Here is a 15,421-nt window from a genome sequence, read left to right on the forward strand (position 1 = left end):
AAACGTGTAGAAGGCATATTTAACAGTTTGTACCAATACATAATACAGCGTTTGCACGAAAAAATACACATAGGGTATCTCCCGAATTCGCCATGTACAACGTGGTTGGGGGTACATCGTCTAACACAGAGTAAATGTTTACAGGCTAAGGTATGAACTGTTTCAATAGATGAATTAGAATCGCAGTCTGGACCCCATACTTCGTCACCATAAAGCAGAATAGTCATTATTTTAGTGTAAAATATTCTGAAGAAGACATCTCATTTGTGTTCAAATGTTGTTACATTTTTCAAAATACCAAACAAAGCCTATTGGATTGTAAAGTAGAGCTCTCAAAATGTTTATGTCATGACAATGTTTGTGAGAATACTATTCCCAAATATCTATATGAAGAGATACAATCGATCAATTCACCTCCTAAATACCATTTTTTATGCTTAGTAAGGATGTTACCATTTCTAAACACAACAAGTTTGGATTTATCTAATAGCTTATCATATAGCTTATATTCCTTCCAATGCTGTTCAAGGACAGCAATACGTTTTGAAGCCCATAGATGGTGTCAGAGAATAATACAACATCATCAGCAAATAGAAGGAGAAAACAGCTCTGGATGTAACTGTATGCCCGGATAACACAACGACTCTATACTATCAGTTAATCGTTTATAAAAATGGAAAACAAGAAGGGACTCAAAACACAGCCTTGACGAACTCAAGTATTACAATCAAGCAGCTGTGGAAAAGAATTATTGACTTTAACGTAAGATTTATTTTAACTGTAGATGGATTTGATGCAACCTAACATCTTGGGTGATAATCCTTTCTGTTGCAAAACTAATCATAATTTTGACCTAATTACCTAATCAAATGCTTTCGAGAAATCGACGAAGAAAGCATACAATTTACTCTTTTTTCGACAGAATTCTTTGTGTAATAGAATTAAGAATAAAGATGTTGTAACATACATTCCATCAGTAACACCTCGCAAGAAACATGGCAGAAATGTGTTGAAAATGTGGAAAAGGATATTGAAGCTAAATACTGGCAAGAGAGTGGTTTAGACCATGCCACCATGAGGCCAGTCATAGTCAGAGTGGACTCTGACAGCAGTTGTTCAGAATCAGAGTTGGGTTCAGACGATCCCTCTGAAGATGACTTTTGAAACGTCCCCCCTTCAAACGATTGCGGCCGTCTCAATCCTTTCTCGCAGACCCAGTCTAAGTAAACTTAGGCTCAGTATTATTCGTTACACTGCTATACCGAGTCTAACTAACCCTAGTAGAAGGTCGCGTCAGCTAATCTTTTGGACTGACCAATCAGAACACAGCTTACCAAATCGCGAAAGTTAACATTCGCACATACCATTTGAACCTTTACCTCAAAAAACTCGAACGATTCCGAATGCTATTTTCCGCACGATCGCTTCCGAGTGATACACATGGAGGGCGCAATGAGTAAACAGTCACTGAACATAGCGTTTTCGTAAATATTGAAGGATGTCATTTTGCTGAAATATAAGCTAATAGTAACCATGTCATTAGATAGATTAGTGTCAGCGACCAGGGAAGAGAAAATCCAAAAACCGTTTTGTAAGTCCCGACGAACCCTAACAAGTAGTCGTTGTCGGATTGGCCGTCTCGCGTTTGATTGGACGATCACAGGTCGCTCAAAGGTTAGTTGACGCGACCTTCTACTAGGGTTTGTTAGGCTCAGAATAGCAGTGTAACGAATAATACTGAGCCTGAGTATACTTAGACTGTCGCACACCTCGCTGTTCCTCTCTTTGCACTCCTCCCTCGTAAGAAATAGTGAACTGTGACAATATATTAATGATAGTTTGTACAACAACTTCATTTTTGTTCGGACATAAATCCTGCAAAACACTCACAGAGTTGGCCTGATTTTGATTATGATCAGCGTTTCATTGAGTATTATATGTTTAGTGGTTTTCGAGTCATGTTATTTAACGATTATTACTTAATATTTCTTTAATTATTTATATAATAGTAATTTTACTTTTAAATACTTGTACCATATTCAAAATTGAGAGGCTCTTTAGATAGTATGATGGCAGAAATGTATTTCTAATATCAATAACACACTTTCGCAAATACAAAAATACAAATACTCGTCTCCAATATTTTTAGATTGGCGTAATGAACATTTTCCCTCTAACAGAGATATGTGTTCACTCCGACCAAGATCAACTGGTAGTCGGTGGTTTGAAAGTCTGCATTGTATTTATGTACAGTGTATAAATACATTTATTTGACAGATTTTGTAAACAGAATTCATTTGAAATAGCTTCCTTGTTTCAATAGTATTTTCTTATATAATTTACCCCTGATGAGGAAAATCTCCAGATCCCAAGTTTGGGATATATTGGTTTTCAAAACATCACTCAGATAATATTTATAATAAAAAATGTACACAGTATGAAAAGTCCAAATACCGTTATTACCTGTCTGGAAGAGTATACTTTCCTTCGGGTACTCAAACAGCACAGTATCTTAGTGGACATTTAACAAATATTGAAAATAATGATCTTATTCCAACACAAGCTTACAAAATCGCGGCATACCCACTTTAGTGTTCCTGAAGTCATCGTAAAGCCATTTTAAGGTGACCTCTCAGCCAATGCATTATCACTGTGTGGAAACTTCACAGACCATATCCAGCCCCTGCCATACTAGGTTGCCGTCAACACCTGTTTCTGTAAAAGAACATAGAAATCCGATGTATATTTGTATTTAATGAACAAATACAATTGTACAGCTGATTACTGTGTACATTAATGCCAGACAAACTCAACAGGTAAACAAAAGCATATACTTCTGTTTGTTATTGGTTCGGCGTTCCTAACACACCTGGTGTGGGATTGTCACAGACGGGTAACATACGGTAATTGACAGGACAGGAGTGTGGATTATAATTCTTTTTTATATGCTGGAGTCATTTCTATACAATATATGTATACGGAAACCATGTGCACTTTCACAAATTGAGATCCAATGTAATTCAACTGAATGTGCATAAGACTTTCAAAAGTTAGATACATATATAAGCAGAAAACTATTTCTCGCATTTTAATCTAAGGTGTATTTTCTTCAGTTTATTGACACAGGTTGGCTTACTAACATACCATGAGCCTTTTTTATATCGTACTTGTTCTTTGTTACACGGTGCGCTCAGTAATATTGCAACTGTATGACAATAGTCCGTGAAAAATCGAGTGTGGGCCAGAAAATCCAGTGACTGTCGTTAGCAGCATCGATCTACACAATCGGGAAACGATGACATGCTACAACCAAGTCAGCGAGCCTGACCACCCCGATCCCATTAGTCGCCTTTTACACGCATGAGTTGAAGACCAGTGAACTCATTTATCTTCCTTCTTCATAAAAAAAATATTTATTTTTATAATAATATATATTTTTTAAACAAATATAATACTTATTTAATTAAAAAAAAATCAGTTTCAACCAACTACAATGAAAAGGTACAAACTATTTACTTCATATAACATATGCTATATTTGGGATTACACTTTCTTAATAAAGTACAAATTCTAGTACTGTAGCTCTGTAGTTTTATATTGATCACTTTTTCGGCCGGATTGGACTCAACCCCAAAAAAGTACTAGAATTTGTACTTTATTAAGAAAGTGTAATCCCCAAAACAGCATATGATACATTTGACCACTTTCTAAAATGGCATTGTGTATTTCATGTTTACTTCATTTATGCAAATACCAACAAGAAAGCGTTTGCTCGTCATGCCGAAGGCCCGGGTTCGATTTCACACAAGGGTACAAAACGATACTCAGCCAGTCAGACAGTCCGAATCACAGCTATAGCACAGCTACGACAGCTATTGTAGATCAATGGAATTTTTAAAATATTTTTTTAACCGTTTCAAGCAAATACATTGAATGAAAATCCAACTTTTTACTTCATGTATGTAAATACCACCAGTATGATAACCCGTAAAGGTTCTTTTCGGGTTTTTTCCCACTATTTTTATTCACATGAGTAGGTACATTCACATATAGGTACACATAGATCGTACATCATACAAGGTTGTACATGTTAGAGTCATGACACATCAGTCCATATTGAAAGTAATGGCAGCCATTTGCTCATATATTCATTTGGTTGGCTTTTCATTATGGCTACATATCTTTCAGCTTGAAAGATATCTTTCTAGGTAAGAATGAAGGATTTAAAAGACAAAGATTAATTTCTAATACTGTTTATAAATATAGCAATGTATGTTATATGTCACGAATAAGTGATAATTGAGTTTTAATTATGTTTGGTTTTGTGTTTTTGGTTGCGTGTGACCTTTAAGAAAACATTGCGAGAGTAATTAAACAGCTCAAAGTATTACATAAGAAAACATCTCAAAGTACAGGACAAAAAAACATCTCAAAATATTAAATAAGTAACAATCTCAAAGTATCAACTAAAAAAGCATTTCAAGAACAATACTCATTAACATGAAAAAACACACGATAATGTATCTATACGATAATTTTCTATGGCCGAATGTGGATCAAACAATCCAGTGACTAACGCTATGAGCATCGATCTACACAACTAGGATACGAAGACATGTGTCAACCAAGCCAGCGAGCCTGACCATCCGATCCCATTAATCCTTTTACAAGGATGGGTTGCTGAAGACCAGTTCTAACCCGGATCTTTAAAAAAGCAGGATGTAGGTGTGATCTGCTGTATGCCATCCATCGCGGAATACTGTTTTATGTACTCTGTATATATCATAGATTTGGCAAGATTTTTACCCAAAACAGTAATAAACAGTTTCTCTACGGAAGCATAAATCGACAACGAAACACTAATACGCCAATACAAGAGAAAAAACAGTCTCGATTATCCGGCGGAACAGATTCAGGTGGGCGTGGAATGAAAAAGAGCGTTCAACATTATATGAATGGACCACTTAAAATCAGTGAAGACGCCAGATATTATTCCTCCCTTATATCATATCAAATATGGAAATTTTAAAAATATATTTGATAATTTTTTAGTCTCCTCAAATGAATCTGATGGTTTCTTTCTTTGGTAAATACAACCGGTTCGATCGTCTCAAATGCCAATTTAACAGATGAATAATCAGACTGGTACAAATGTACAAATCTTAATTTTGTAACAAACTGATATTTGGTACATAAAATTTAGGTACTGTAAAGTTCAGGTTGATTCGAAAATGATAAAAGATATGAATAGATCGATCTGGGCTGATCTACTTTTCACCACAAGTAGACCAAGCTCTATCACTGTGTTTGTTTACCTGTCTGAGAAATGTCTTTACAAATTTGGCGAAATCTTTCGACCAAAACCGATTGCTAGGGACTGATATTAACCAGGAATATCCCACAGGATTATCATCATCATCATCATCATTTTGTATCATTATCAGAATTATTATTACAGAGCTTGCATTATACAAATGCAGCAAAGAAGTATCAGGTGATCCTGGTATATCATTAGTATAATCATCATCGAAATTATTATTGTTTTTATAATCATGTTTTAATGTTTGTATAAACTTAATGCAGGAAACAATTTTCAATTGGCATATCGTTAATATAATCATTAATATCAGCATCTTCAACTGGACACATAATTGTGTGTACACGTGTACTTAATAACTAAGAACTAGTTTACTACACTGTCAGTATGTATTCATAGTTTACTTCACTTCAAAAACACTCACATACCCTACATACGGTGTGAACTGTTTCCCGTGTGCCATGTGATGACTTGTACAAATAGATGGACATGAAATCTGCAAATATTACAAACAAATATTGGACTTAATGCTATTGGTCCTGACGTCACACAACGTTTTAAGGGAACAGTATATAATGCTCGACTTTGCCAGGAGCACTGAAAGGACGAGAGAACTTTTCAAAATGATGTCAGGTATTGTTCTCGCTGTGGCTGTTCTGGTCGGCACAGCCAGTGCATGCAGTAAGTCACCTCTTGTTTCTTTGTTTGTTTGTTTAACGCCGCACTCAGCAATGTTTTAGCAATATGGCGGCGGTCTGTACATAATCGAATCTGAACCAGGTAATCCAGTGATCAACAGCATGAGCATCGATCTGTGCAATTGGGATACGATGACATGTGTCAACCAAGTCAGTGAGCCTGACCACCCGATCCCGTTAGTCGCCTTTTACGGCAGGCATAGGTTACTGCTGATCAATTCTAACCCGGATCTTCACGGGTTGGATTGTGAACTGGTCAGGGTTTCACAGTACACTTGTAATGGTCAGACTAACCCAGTAATAAATACTCTTGGCACATTCCGGCAAAAGCTAAAGTATTGTATTGCCACTTATTTTCCTATTCAAAAGACTGACGCCGAAAATCGATGACATGGCTTAGGGACGCAGATCCAAACTCGAAACAATCTAATTGTGTGTTGCTCCAAACGGCAGTATGTAAATAACCTTGTCTGGACCAAGTAAATAACCTTATCTGGACCAACTTAATAACCTTGTCTGGACCAAGTAAATAGCTCTGTATGGACCAAGTAAATAACCTTGTCTGGACCAACTAAATAACCTTGTCTGGTCCAAGTAAATAACCTTGTCTGGACCAAGTAAATAACCTTATCTGGACCAACTCAATTACCTTGTCTGGACCAAGTAAATAGCTCTGTATGGACCAAGTGAAATAGCCCTGTATGGACAAAGTAAATTGTCTGGACCACCAAGTAAATACTGTCTGGACAAGGTCAACCTTGTCTAAGTAAATAACCTCTGGACCAAGTATATAACTCTGGACCAAGGATAACCTTGTCTGGACCAAGTAAATAACCTTATCTGGACCAACTCAATAACCTTGTCTGGACCAAGTAAATAGCTCTGTATGGACCAAGTAAATAACCTTGTCTGGACCAACTAAATAGCCTTGTCTGGACCAGGTAAATAACCTTGTCTGGTCCAAGTAAATAACCTTGTCTGGACCAAGTAAATAACCTTATCTGGACCAACTCAATTACCTTGTCTGGACCAAGTAAATAGCTCTGTATGGACCAAGTAAATAACCCTGTATGGACAAAGTAAATAACTTTGTCTGGACCACGTAAATAACCTTGTCTGGACCAGGTAAATAACCTTGTCTGGACCAAGTAAATAACCTTGTCTGGACCAGGTAAATAACCCTGTCTGGACCAAGTAAATAGCCTTGTCTGGACCAGGTAAATAACCTTGTCTGGACAAGGTAAATAACCTTGTCTGGACCAAGTAAATAACCTTCTCTGGACCAAGTATATAACATTGTCTGGACCAAGTAGATAACCTTGTCTGGACCAAGTAGATAACCTTGTCTAGACCAAGTAAATAACCTTGTCTGGTCAAAGTAAATAACCTTGTCTGAACCAAGTAGATAACCTTGTCTGGACCAAGTAAATAACTTATCTGGACCAAGTAAATAACCCTGTATGGACGAAGTAAATAACATTGTCTGGACCAAGTAAAATTACCTTGTCTGGACCAAGTAAATAACTTATCTGGACCAAGTAAATAACCATGTATGGACCAAGTAAATAACCGTGTCTGGACCAAGTAAATAACCTTCTCTGGACCAAATAAATAGCCTTGTCTGGACCAAGTAAATAGCCTTGTCTGGACCAAGTACATATCCTTATCCAGACCCAAAAAATAACCTTGTTTCGACCGAGTAAATAACCTTGTCTGGACCGAGTAAATAACCTTATCTGGACCAAGTACATATCCTTGTCTAGACCAAGCACATAACCTTCTCTGGACCAAGTAAATAGCCTTGTCTGGACCAAGTAAATAGCCTTGTCTAGACCAAGTACATATCCTTGTCTAGACCAAGTAAATAACCTCGTCTGGACCAAGTAAATAACATTGTCTGGACCAAGTAAATAACCTTATCTGGACCAAGTACATATCCTTGTCTAGACCAAGTAAATAACCTTGTCTGGACCAAGTAAATAACCTTCTCTGGACCAAGTAAATAACCTTGTCTGGACCAAGTCAATATGACATGTATCTTGTTATGTGTATTATCACCTTTGGTCAGCACGTGATTCGAGACGTTTTGTGCTTTCTCTACATACTAGTTTAAATATTTAGCTCGTATTTACTCAATCCATGATTGCACCAGTCTTTTACATTTCTTTTCAGTATATGACTGCGACTCTTTGTTTGGCGCCGCGCTCTGTCCTGAGTGTAGCGCAACGACGACCGAAACGCCACCTCCCCCTCCAAGTTGTATAGCAAACAACTTCGACCGAGCCTGTTGTGCCGCTGGTCAGTATATGAACGGGGTGTGGTGGGCGGGGAGGATTTTAAACAAAATTCACAGAACCTTCCGTCATATAGTCGATCCCAACGAAAGAAAATTCAATGTTTACTGAAGAATCAACTTTAATATTTGCACAAAAATGGAGGTTTAAATCTCAGTGTGCAGCTTTTTTGCGTATTTTGAATATGAGGTTGTTTTTTCGACGCTCGCTTTATGGACATTGTGTCATGGTAAAATTTGTGTCGGCTGTTTCAATTTCAACTTTGTAGATATACCATAGTTCTGTGGCTAAGCATCAAATTCGTGCAGCGTTGTAGGACATTTGTCTTGGTAAAAGCAAGATGTTAAGGTCATTTGGTGATATGGGAATCAACATAATGCGATTAAATATTGCTGGATACCGGTGTCTACTGCTGAGAAACTGCCTCCTACTATTTGATGCTAATTAGGCCAAGAAGTTGCAATGAGCGCCATACTGGTAACTGAAGCACTCTTCCACTTTGGAAACTGCTAAGTAAGAAATGATGTTCATTATAAAAGTTAAACAAAAACTGTCAAGTCGCCTTTTTTACAAAACCTGAACTAGTTATTTCTTTCCTCTTACAGATCCATCCACATGCAACGGTGTTGACTGTTCGTGTGAGCTTCCAGACTCCCCATACTGTGCAATCTGTAAGTTTTGTTTGTTAGTTTGTTGTTTTACGTCACACTCAACCATATTCCAACTATGTAACGGCGGTCTGTAAATAAACGAGTCTGGACCAGACAATCCAGTGATTTACATGACGTATTTGGGGAAACGATGACACGTCTACCTGATCCCTCTTGTTAGTCGCCTCTAACGACAAGCATAGTGAGTGAGTATGGTTTTACGCCCCTTTTAGCAATATTCCAGCAAAATCACGGTGGGGGATACAATGGGCTTCATATAGTGTACCCATGTGGAGAATCGAACCCGGGTCTTCGGTGAGTCGAGCGAACGCTTTGACCACTAGGCTACCCCATCGCCCCCGGTCCAAATTAGAAAGTAGGTGCTGCAATAGTGGGGTTTAAACAACTCAGTGCACACATGTCGACAGCACTTCAGACCAAGACGTCCACGTAGATGATTCAAGTATTTCAAAACAAAGTATTTGCAATGAAATTTCAAAAACGCCTTAATCTGGTGTTTAGTTTTATAGTTTATTACTAATATAGCTATTTGACATCTATTGGCATATATTAAATATTTCAAGTGGGACAAAAATAGGATAAGATAGGGGTGAAGTGTAAGAAAATGATCATGAATTTACAATCGAAATTGATATTGTTTTTCTTTTGAAACTTTTAGTCGGATGTACCCTGTATGCCGATTTTTGTTCACAATGCTTCACACCACCTACTACAACCACGACAGTACCAACGACGACAACCACAGCTGTACCTGTCTTCTGTCTAGGTGGTGGACGTGAGTGTTTTAAATCAAAACAATCCTCTTGCCTCTCATGTGAAGTGGGGTTTGCTAGTCACGTTTTGTCTCCCTGAGTTGTCCCAGGATCAGAAGTCTGACCTATTTATAACCATTCTCATATCAGCACTATATTCGTTTATTCGAAAAGACGTCAACGTTAGTTTTTTCCGTATTTTTTATTTTCTGCAATAAACAACGAAATACTGCTCAAACAAGGTTGAATACTCAACTCAACATTCCTGATTTCCAGTTTACTGTGCCTTTGATTTCTGTTGTCCTGCCGATGCCTGTGCACAACATGAAAACTGTTTCGGTAAGTGTATGTTTCATACTTCTCCGCAGGTATAATGCATTAGTCAGAATATGCACGTGTTGTTTTACTTTTGGTTTTCAGCATTTACAAACTATATCCAACACTGAACAAATATATGAAAAGGTGAACAGGTCCGTTTTTAGGGGTGAAACCACATTTTTGAGTGACACTGTTTTCAGTTATGGGTAACGTTATCAAGCAATTCCAATGTATCACACTTCAACCTGTTTTACAATGAAATGCTGCAGTATTGGTTTTGGTCACATGGAGCAAATTCATGTAATAATCTATGTATATATAACATCTGAATTAGCCATACCCTCCTTCAGTCAGCGTGAACATTTGTGATTATGGGAATCGGTAAAAATAGTGTATCTAAACACAATTTCTTCGATATGACAACAAGAAGTATGATTTACTTGGCCTATGTATACGGCAGTAACTAGCAATGGGGGTATTTTGTCGTGTATTGTACGTCACACAAAATGATTTAATGTTAGAAATACGAAAAACTATAGTACAACTTGTTTTGATTGTTTGCTAAAATCCTTTAACAAACCAAAGACTTTTGTTACTTTCAACACAAATAAATCAAAAGAACAATCAGATGTTACATAGAATTTTACCGTTATATTGGCAATTGATGAAACTTCAAACAAGAATTTCCAAATAGAATCTCAAACTAACAATGAAAGCCTTCATCTGGCATTTCTAGAATAAAAGACAACGTCAAGGAGTAATGCGACCTGGAAACATATTTAATTGTTCCATTATTTGTTATCAAATGTATCATTGTAAGGTAAGGAACATTTAATACGACTGTAACGTAAAATACATAACTGTTGCAGCTTTTGCCATTTTCAGAACACTACAAATACAAATAAATTAATTATATATCTTTAAGAAACGTTTAGTTACAAATGTTGGATAATATACTAGGCATTTCTGTTCATTTAACGCCAGTAAAATCTAATTGTATTTAAAGTTACAGCAACTGTACTTTACGTTACGAAAGCCACGTGGTAATTTCAGTATGTTTTTCATTGCCCAGAATGATTATACATCTCATTAGAGTATCTTCATTACACGCATTGATAAACGTTTAACAGTTTGACTTGTACACATATACGTACATATATTGTACAAGAATCATAAGATTGAAAGTTCAGTACCTGCATACTGATGATTTATCCCGTCAAAGCTTCAGATCATGAGCAGTACGCACATTGAAGTCAGCATGAATGAAGCAACTACATGTTTTCATGGCGTCATCAAATTTGTTAATGACGTATACACATTATGTAGTCATAAATAGCCATATATGGAACTGTACCGTTACGTAAAATACGTAACGTAAAATACATCAGTCATTATTATGAGCCACGCAAGTGAACAAATGAATATAGGAGACGGGAAAATGAACTAGGTTGCATACTCCTTACCAGATGATCACACAGATGTGCTCAGGTATGTATAGTATGACCAGAAATTATTGAGAATTTTAGGAATATGTTTAATTGGATTTCTATTATAAACAACCTTGACCAGCTGCCAAGTGCTTGGTTTCATTCAAGAGAGACAACTCCGTTAATCCTTTTTCATTAGTTTGTGACGAGTTATCCCCCTTTGTTTAGTTGCTAGCAGACGACATTTTCAGTGATCCTCAGTATGGATGATTTAGAGAAGAGGAAGTTGATTTTAGAGTATTATAACAAGGACATCAGATCAGCTAAAGTGATTTCAAGCAGAACAGGCATCCCTTTGTCCATTGTTTATCGTGTTTTGAAAAATATTGCAAATGGATATGGCATTGAGCACCAGGGATTCGCAGGTAGGCCCAGAAAATTGACTGTCGGTGACAGGAGGCGGCTTGGTATTCTTGTTTCTAAAAACAAACGAAGGAGTTTAGAAAACTTAAGGCTGGATATGATTAATAAAGGAACTGTTGCTGTCTGTAAGGAGACAATTAGAACTGAGCTGCATGCAATGGGTTGGCAGAAAAGTCGAGGAATTCCATCACCGATCATGAAACCTGAACAAAAGGTGGGAAGGTTGAACTGGTGCTTACAGCATTGAAATTTTAACTGAGACAATGTGATTTTCTCAGATGAAAGTTCTGTGTGGCTGTTTCCTAATACACTGAAGTTCTGGACCTAACAAACTGAAAAACCTTTGTATCAGCGCCCAAAGTACAGTCCTAAATTTAACGTGTGGGGTGGCATATCTGTGTTAGGGGCAACGCCCCTCTGTGTATTTAAAGGGAATATGAACAGTGAGCGGTACACAGATATTCTCCGACCGCCTCCGTGGTGTAGTGGTTAGAGCGTCAGCCCGGAGAGCGGAAGGTCGCGGGTTCGATCCCCGACTGCGTCATACCAAAAGACGTTAAAATATGGTACTTGTTGGTCCCTGCCTGGCGCTCGGCATTCATGGGTACAACAAGGACTGGTCGGCTCGGAGTCAGTATAATGTGTCTGATTGGGGTATTCATGCTTCACTGCGGCATGGTATATCAGTGGGCTAGCACTATAAAACCAGCCAAAGTCTGGGCTAGAAGAAGCAGCCGCACATACACATACACACGGATGCACGTCGCCATATGAGCGAAATATTCTCAAGCACGACGTTAAACCCAATTTCACCTCACCTAAAAGTTGCATGTCGGCAGCTGGTTTTATAGTGCTAGCCCACTGACATAGCATGCCGCAGTGAAGCTTGAATACCCCACTCAGACACATTATACTGACTCCGAGCCGACCAGTCCTCCGTAATTTCGCTTTCACTCATTCTCTGGCTGAATATTTGCATTTTTGTACAGAATTTGCACATTTTGGGAGCAAAGTACTCAGAAAACTGCTGAAAAGCATGGCCAAAAATTGAAAACAAAAATAACTGCCAAACGGTACGTTTTAGCGACTTGACCCGTCGAGGCAAAATTGTTGGGAATTCGATTGTGCATCTGTACAAGAGATTTGGAAGTGTTGGAACAATTAGTTCTTGAGATATTTGCTGTCAAACTTTGAAATTTTGGAATCAATTTTGAATTATCTCCAATTTGCTATTGGGCCTAGAGGGGGGAATATCTACACCTCGGTGCGCATCTGTGTTATTTTTTTGTAAGCGATTCGGGGCATTGGTTTAGGAGTTATGTTTGGTACAAAAATCGGCGGAATAATAAATAATAATAATAATAATAATAATAATCCGAACGATTACAATAGGTCTCCTGCCTAGAGGCAAGGAGCCCTAATTAAATCGAGAGTGTAGGTAGGAAAGCATTTTAATAGCATGGCTGTGTGTTGATCAGCAATATATAATCATACCAAATGTAGTACCAGAGACAACAACGGAAGAGGTAACAACAACTGAGGTGCCAACGACAACAGAGGAGGCAACAACGACGGAGGAGGCTACAACAGAGGAGGCAACAACTGAGGAGGCAACAACTGAGGAGCCAACGACCACAGAGGAGCCAACAACTACAGAGGAACCAGAGGAGCCGCCAACAACATCGGAGGAGCCCACGACGACCTTGGAGCCAGAGGATCCCCTAACAACATCAGAGGAGCCCACGACGACCGAGGAGCCCACCACGACAGTGGAACCAACGACAACCGAGGAGCCCACGACGACCGAGGCGCCAACAACAGCTGCCCCTGTGACAAGTACGTACTCGTGAGTGAGTGAGTGGGTGGGTGAGCGAGCTGGAAATATTGTCGCTTTAAACAGTATTCCAGTTTCATCCCGGATGTATGCTTGTGGAAGGTAAGACCTAAATGATGTAGGCTTAAGACGTTTGCCACTTTTGTGAAACCCACGAGGATGTTTCTACGTTTGTCAGCACCATAGCCAATCAGGGCATACCGGGATACGAACCCACTATTACAGGCTTTTGACGCGCCATAATGACTGAGCACTGAGCCGTGCATGACCCCTTGAAGAAAAGCTGCAATGTAAGTTCGACATTAATCCACTCCATACAACATCCAGCAATTATTATTCATCCAACAAACAACATGAATTCTTTGTGGTAAAAACATCCCACTTTTAGGGAAATAGTACAGAAATACAATGATAGTATTCTCCTCATGACTATTCCAGGGTGTGCCTACAATGACTTCTTGACAACAACAAGGATATTAGGTGGAACTCAAGCAACATCATGCCAGGACGCACCAGGATTTGTCAGTATCAACGTTGAAGTTCCCGGCGCTGATCCTCTGCCAATCTGTTCTGCTGTCTTAATCTCCACTGACACCGTCTTCACTTCCGACTTCTGTCTTGCACAGCTGGCTGCGATTCCAGAGTACGTGCAGTTACTGCAGCTACCGGAGCATCTGGTTACATTAGTTCCTGTTGATAGTAGACCCGTGAAGATCCGGGTTAGAATTGGTCTTCAGCAACTGATGATTGTCGGCAGTGGCGACTAACGGGATCGGGTGGTCAGGCTCGTTGACTTGGTTGACACGTCATCGTGACCAAATTGCATATATCGATGCTCATGCTGTTGATCATTAGATTGTCTGATACAGCCTCGATTATTTACAGACTGCCGCCAACTGTATTGCTGAATGTGGCGTTCCTGAGTGAGTGAGTGAGTTTACTCACCCCAGTAAGAATTGAGGATGGGGTCGCGTCGTGTTGTGTATGGGATGTACCGGACGACAATGGTTGACATGTGGTTGTTACATAAAGTGCACGCTCACCAACAATTTTGTAAAATATGACAAAATGTAGAGGAGGAATGCAGTTTGTGAAATCGTCTGGTCATTTATTTCAGAGCATTCACTGTTGCTGTCAATGACTTTAACGGCAATAAGGTGGCCGAAATTCCAGGAAGGACAGGAACAGGTGAGAACCCGTCTATGCTAACGTTTGTGAATCATTTAGTTTACCATGACTTTAGATAACTGTTGGTGAGCCGTGAAGATCGGATTAGAATTGGTCTTCAGGAACCCATGATTGTCACACGAGGCGACCTATGGGATTGGGTTGTCAGGCTTGTTGACTTGGTTGACACATGTCATCGATGCTCACGATCTAAATCACTGTATTGTTCTGATCCAGATTCGATTACTTACAACCCCCGCCATATAGCTGGAATATTGCAAGGAGCATCGCGGCGTGAAAAATCAACAAAGATAAGTATTACTATGTGAAGACGACAACTGACCATCCTGACAACGGCGCTGGTTCCGTAGTCTACCAATATACATAACAAAATCACAAAAACAAAGGAGCATCGCGTACAAAAATGTGAAACGTGAGTGATATTTAGCAATATTACAATATGAAAAAAGCCTTGGTACTTAGGCGTGACGAGCGTGTGGTTTCCTACATCAGACGGGCC

General features: G+C 38.8%; 1 protein-coding gene across 1 annotated transcript in view; it reads left to right on the plus strand.

Annotated features, from left to right (window-relative positions):
• The first annotated feature begins 5,929 nt into the window (after positions 1 to 5,929).
• The window catches only part of LOC124268221 (mucin-5AC-like), a 30,380-nt gene continuing 20,888 nt past the window's right edge, over positions 5,930 to 15,421 (plus strand). Inside the window, exons 1-5 of the mRNA XM_046703255.1 lie at positions 5,930 to 5,998; positions 8,188 to 8,313; positions 8,915 to 8,980; positions 9,639 to 9,755; positions 10,009 to 10,071. Of these exons, the coding sequence (XP_046559211.1) occupies positions 5,941 to 5,998; positions 8,188 to 8,313; positions 8,915 to 8,980; positions 9,639 to 9,755; positions 10,009 to 10,071 (430 nt within the window). The 5' untranslated portion in view covers positions 5,930 to 5,940. The remainder of the gene's footprint in view (positions 5,999 to 8,187; positions 8,314 to 8,914; positions 8,981 to 9,638; positions 9,756 to 10,008; positions 10,072 to 15,421) is intronic.

The sequence above is a fragment of the Haliotis rubra genome, unplaced genomic scaffold, assembly GCF_003918875.1.
Source record: "Haliotis rubra isolate DU_JTF1 unplaced genomic scaffold, ASM391887v1 Scf137, whole genome shotgun sequence".
Taxonomy (NCBI): Eukaryota; Metazoa; Mollusca; class Gastropoda; order Lepetellida; family Haliotidae; genus Haliotis; species Haliotis rubra.